Source organism: Amblyomma maculatum, chromosome 10 (assembly GCF_055883805.1).
Source record: "Amblyomma maculatum isolate TAMU_Amacu chromosome 10, ASM5588380v1, whole genome shotgun sequence".
Lineage (NCBI taxonomy): Eukaryota > Metazoa > Arthropoda > Arachnida > Ixodida > Ixodidae > Amblyomma > Amblyomma maculatum.
In genome coordinates this window covers 138,453,117-138,458,973 of record NC_139353.1, presented here as the reverse complement: position 1 = coordinate 138,458,973, position 5,857 = coordinate 138,453,117, and the positions used below count along the sequence as shown (strand labels likewise).

Here is a 5,857-nt window from a genome sequence, read left to right as displayed (position 1 = left end):
GTTAAGTTTGTTGTAGGCTGGGTATTGCGTAGATGTTTCCAGAATCTTTGTGGGCTATTTTTAAGGAAGTTGGGAAATTTTACACTGTAGTAATGTTGTTTTGAGTGTTTTAGTTTTTCCTTGAATTCTTGTAATGCAGATTTCAACTTGGAAGTCGTAGAGGGTGTCGGGTTGTTTTTGTTGGCCTTGCGAAGCCGTTTTACACGTCGCTTAGCATGGATAACTTCGCGCGTGATCCAGGGATTTTTCAGGTGTTGTTTACTCTGTTTCATTGGAATGTAATTATTTACACAGTTTAGCACAATGTTCTTAAAATGAAGCCACAATGAATTCACATCACTGTATACATGAGTGGCTTTTTCTTGGATGGATGGAAATTCATGAGCTAGATAGTTTAGTATGCTTACGTCATCTGCTTTATTAAAATTAATGAAACTTTGAACTGTAGGAGGGCTAGTAATGGAGTCACTGAGTGGGAATGTGCACATAGGTATACTGTGGTCAGATATACCTTCGAGAATGTCCAATTCTATTCGGTTGATTTGGAAATGGTTGCTGAGAAGTATGAGGTCGAGGATGTTTTTCGTTGTACCTTGAGTGCGAGTGGGATGAGAAACCACTTGATGTAGGTTAAAATTTAGCATCACGTCTATTAGCGCATCTGAAGCTTCTGATGCGTGATGTATTGTGTCCCAGTCAATGTCGGCAAGGTTAAAATCACCCGCAAGAATAACCCTGGATTGATGGACATGACGCTGCATGTACTCTTGAATGGCTGAAAGGCATGTGCTGTCAGAAGATGGACTGCGATAAACGCAACCGGTAACAATGGTCATCCCGTCGCATAATATTTTACAGAAAACGGCTTCAGCGTTAGCCACATCGGGAAGAAGGACAAAGGGAAGGCATTTTTTTATCAGTAACGCTACACCGCCACCCCGTGAAGGCCGGTCTTTCCGAATGATTGCGTAGTTTGGTGGGGCAATTTCGTGATCGAATACAGCAGGTGATAACCATGTTTCCGTGATGGCCACTATATCTGGGTTATAGTCAACTAGTAGGTTTTCCAATTCCTCGGTTTTATTTAGAACACTGCGGGCGTTTATGTTCATCAAGGTTAGTCTTTTGATTGTGCTGCTCGGCGGGTTGTTCGACGGATTGTTGGGCTTTCTGCGTCGTTTTTTTGCATCGGCACTTTGTCGTTCTTCTCTTCGTCCCAAATATATGCGCGTTTGTTAATGTATAATTTGTCGTAGGAAAGTGACACCTTTTCTTTTCTGTCGCGGTTTGGTTTCGCACTGTCCCAAAGTTTCTTCCGTATATCTCGCACTCTTTTGGAGAAATCTTCCCCAACTGAGTAGTCGGTTCCTTTAAGTTTGTATCCTCTTCCTAATATTGCTACTTTTTGTCTGTAGTCCAATAATTTCATTATTACTGGCCTAACCTTACCTGTCGCGGGCTTCCCTAGCCTATGTATTCTTTCTATTGCCACTTTTTCGAGGTCTAATGTGTCAACAATAATATCATTATTAACAGTTTCTTCGAGCGACTCGCTTGTTTCTTCGTCATTTTCTGGAAGACCATAAATGATTAGGTTAGACCGCCTACTGCGATTTTCTAAATCGTCAATTTTCTTTTCAAGTGCTTCTATGACTTGATTCATGTCAGTCATTTGTTGCTGGCAAGCCTCAACTTTACTTTCAAGGGCATCAATTTTGTCTAGTTTGGTTTCTATGTCGGTCAAACGTTTCTCCTTTATATCTTTTATGTCAGCTGCAATGTCCTTCAGTTGTTTAGCAATTTGGTTTAGGTCGGGGCCAGGGTTAGTTTCAACATCTCCACTCAGCAGCAACAATTTTTTCAAGGCAAGGGCGACATCAACAACCTCTAACAAAAGAGATGGGCACGGCAGCACTACCAGAAAAGGGTCACTTGAGCGGATGCAATATCCGAAATCTTTCCTTACCTGCACAATGAATGCAAACGGGTTGTCAGCGTGCCGCATGCTAGCAGTGCCACCGTGCCCAGTGGCCGAGTACGCCCACGGTAGGCTGTATATAGCTGCGGAGAGCGGTGGCGTTGATGGTAGACCACGTGCCAAGAGTTCCGAGCTTGTTGTCGTCCGGTGGTGATGGTGCGGTTCCCACGATGTAAGCGGTGGCAGATCCAGCACTTGGCTTATGCTGGCGTAGAATACCTGCGCAGTCCCGGTCACCCGGGCTTGCGCTGTGTCTCCATCGCCGGTATGAAGCAGCAGGCCAAAGGACAGCTGCACAATGAATGCAAACGGGTTGTCAGCGTGCCGCATGCTAGCAGTGCCACCGTGCCCAGTGGCCGAGTACGCCCACGGTAGGCTGTACATAGCTGCGGAGAGCGGTGGCGTTGATGGTAGACCACGTGCCAAGAGTTCCGAGCTTGTTGTCGTCCGGTGGTGATGGTGCGGTTCCCACGATGTAAGCGGTGGCAGATCCAGCACTTGGCTTATGCTGGCGTAGAATACCTGCGCAGTCCCGGTCACCCGGGCTTGCGCTGTGTCTCCATCGCCGGTATGAAGCAGCAGGCCAAAGGACAGCTGCACAATGAATGCAAACGGGTTGTCAGCGTGCCGCATGCTAGCAGTGCCACCGTGCCCAGTGGCCGAGTACGCCCACGGTAGGCTGTACATAGCTGCGGAGAGCGGTGGCGTTGATGGTAGACCACGTGCCAAGAGTTCCGAGCTTGTTGTCGTCCGGTGGTGATGGTGCGGTTCCCACGATGTAAGCGGTGGCAGATCCAGCACTTGGCTTATGCTGGCGTAGAATACCTGCGCAGTCCCGGTCACCCGGGCTTGCGCTGTGTCTCCATCGCCGGTATGAAGCAGCAGGCCAAAGGACAGCTGCACAATGAATGCAAACGGGTTGTCAGCGTGCCGCATGCTAGCAGTGCCACCGTGCCCAGTGGCCGAGTACGCCCACGGTAGGCTGTACATAGCTGCGGAGAGCGGTGGCGTTGATGGTAGACCACGTGCCAAGAGTTCCGAGCTTGTTGTCGTCCGGTGGTGATGGTGCGGTTCCCACGATGTAAGCGGTGGCAGATCCAGCACTTGGCTTATGCTGGCGTAGAATACCTGCGCAGTCCCGGTCACCCGGGCTTGCGCTGTGTCTCCATCGCCGGTATGAAGCAGCAGGCCAAAGGACAGCTGCACAATGAATGCAAACGGGTTGTCAGCGTGCCGCATGCTAGCAGTGCCACCGTGCCCAGTGGCCGAGTACGCCCACGGTAGGCTGTACATAGCTGCGGAGAGCGGTGGCGTTGATGGTAGACCACGTGCCAAGAGTTCCGAGCTTGTTGTCGTCCGGTGGTGATGGTGCGGTTCCCACGATGTAAGCGGTGGCAGATCCAGCACTTGGCTTATGCTGGCGTAGAATACCTGCGCAGTCCCGGTCACCCGGGCTTGCGCTGTGTCTCCATCGCCGGTATGAAGCAGCAGGCCAAAGGACAGCTGCACAATGAATGCAAACGGGTTGTCAGCGTGCCGCATGCTAGCAGTGCCACCGTGCCCAGTGGCCGAGTACGCCCACGGTAGGCTGTACATAGCTGCGGCGAGCGGTGGCGTTGATGGTAGACCACGTGCCAAGAGTTCCGAGCTTGTTGTCGTCCGGTGGTGATGGTGCGGTTCCCACGATGTAAGCGGTGGCAGATCCAGCACTTGGCTTATGCTGGCGTAGAATACCTGCGCAGTCCCGGTCACCCGGGCTTGCGCTGTGTCTCCATCGCCGGTATGAAGCAGCAGGCCAAAGGACAGCTGCACAATGAATGCAAACGGGTTGTCAGCGTGCCGCATGCTAGCAGTGCCACCGTGCCCAGTGGCCGAGTACGCCCACGGTAGGCTGTATATAGCTGCGGAGAGCGGTGGCGTTGATGGTAGACCACGTGCCAAGAGTTCCGAGCTTGTTGTCGTCCGGTGGTGATGGTGCGGTTCCCACGATGTAAGCGGTGGCAGATCCAGCACTTGGCTTATGCTGGCGTAGAATACCTGCGCAGTCCCGGTCACCCGGGCTTGCGCTGTGTCTCCATCGCCGGTATGAAGCAGCAGGCCAAAGGACAGCTGCACAATGAATGCAAACGGGTTGTCAGCGTGCCGCATGCTAGCAGTGCCACCGTGCCCAGTGGCCGAGTACGCCCACGGTAGGCTGTACATAGCTGCGGAGAGCGGTGGCGTTGATGGTAGACCACGTGCCAAGAGTTCCGAGCTTGTTGTCGTCCGGTGGTGATGGTGCGGTTCCCACGATGTAAGCGGTGGCAGATCCAGCACTTGGCTTATGCTGGCGTAGAATACCTGCGCAGTCCCGGTCACCCGGGCTTGCGCTGTGTCTCCATCGCCGGTATGAAGCAGCAGGCCAAAGGACAGCTGCACAATGAATGCAAACGGGTCGTCAGCGTGCCGCATGCTAGCAGTGCCACCGTGCCCAGTGGCCGAGTACGCCCACGGTAGCCTGTATATAGCTGCGGAGAGCGGTGGCGTTAATGGTAGACCACGTGCCAAGAGTTCCGAGCTTGTTGTCGTCCGGTGGTGATGGTGCGGTTCCCACGATGTAAGCGGTGGCAGATCCAGCACTTGGCTTATGCTGGCGTAGAATACCTGCGCAGTCCCGGTCACCCGGGCTTGCGCTGTGTCTCCATCGCCGGTATGAAGCAGCAGGCCAAAGGACAGCTGCACAATGAATGCAAACGGGTCGTCAGCGTGCCGCATGCTAGCAGTGCCACCGTGCCCAGTGGCCGAGTACGCCCACGGTAGCCTGTATATAGCTGCGGAGAGCGGTGGCGTTAATGGTAGACCACGTGCCAAGAGTTCCGAGCTTGTTGTCGTCCGGTGGTGATGGTGCGGTTCCCACGATGTAAGCGGTGGCAGATCCAGCACTTGGCTTATGCTGGCGTAGAATACCTGCGCAGTCCCGGTCACCCGGGCTTGCGCTGTGTCTCCATCGCCGGTATGAAGCAGCAGGCCAAAGGACAGCTGCACAATGAATGCAAACGGGTTGTCAGCGTGCCGCATGCTAGCAATGTCACCGTGCCCAGTGAAAGTGAAAATGCAATGCCACCGTGCCCAGTGAAAATTACTAAATGAAAGTGTCATCACAGATACAGCGGCACCAGTATCCACTAAAGCAATTATACCAACATTGTTCCCACGCACAACACTTTGTTTTTTAACTTGACAATAAGAAAAAATGTATGGGCAAAATTCACCAGCCAGTGACCTTATCTCCATCGGTTGCACTATCTAGTCTCCCATGGGTGGTGGGCTGCAGCGGCGACAGTGAATGCATTGGCCGGATAGGAGGCGGTATCATGTTGCGCTCGGAGGCAGGAGAATCAGTGCGGTCAGTACCGGAAAAAAAGCGAGTTGCTAAAGAGAAGCAAGATACTGACATGGCAATCTCTTGAAATCGAGACGGGAGTCAGGAGAAGAACGCACAAGCTGACGATGCTGGCAATACCGGGAGATGTGCCCGCTGAGGCCGCAAATGTAACAGATTAGTGTCTCTCGGTTACCGTAGAAGTAACAGGGATGGCTCCGTATCAAATGAGAATATCCAATGGGCATTTGTTGAGGTGTTTCAGGCAGAAATGTTTCGTAATACTGATCCGCTTCATGTCACTGTTTGTAAAATTCAAAAAGGGGCATATCGTGCTCGCCCTGGCTGGCTCACTGGTCGTTGTTGGTACTCATGGTACGTTGAGGCCAGGGAGCTGGCTGATCAGCATGTACCTGAAGTGAAGAGCATGCCTGGTGTTCTCTGTCATGACTGGCACCTTGCAGCTGAGAGGTCAACTCTGCAGACATGATCTGCCAAACCATCGAGACGATGACTTC

General features: G+C 52.3%; 1 protein-coding gene across 1 annotated transcript; it reads right to left on the bottom strand.

Annotated features, from left to right (window-relative positions):
- Window positions 1–698: 698 nt before the first annotated feature.
- On the bottom strand, window positions 699–2,957 carry LOC146177546 (uncharacterized). The gene has a single exon (XM_084581590.1). It carries the CDS (start codon window positions 2,912–2,914, stop codon window positions 1,118–1,120), a length of 1,797 nt encoding a protein of 598 aa, XP_084437716.1. The 5' UTR covers window positions 2,915–2,957; the 3' UTR covers window positions 699–1,117.
- Between the last annotated feature and the right edge of the window lie 2,900 nt (window positions 2,958–5,857).

Excerpts from the sequence above, each read along its gene's own strand:
- LOC146177546 (XM_084581590.1), bottom strand. The coding sequence starts at position 2,914 with ATGCGGCACGCTGACAACCCGTTTGCATTCATTGTGCAGCTGTCCTTT.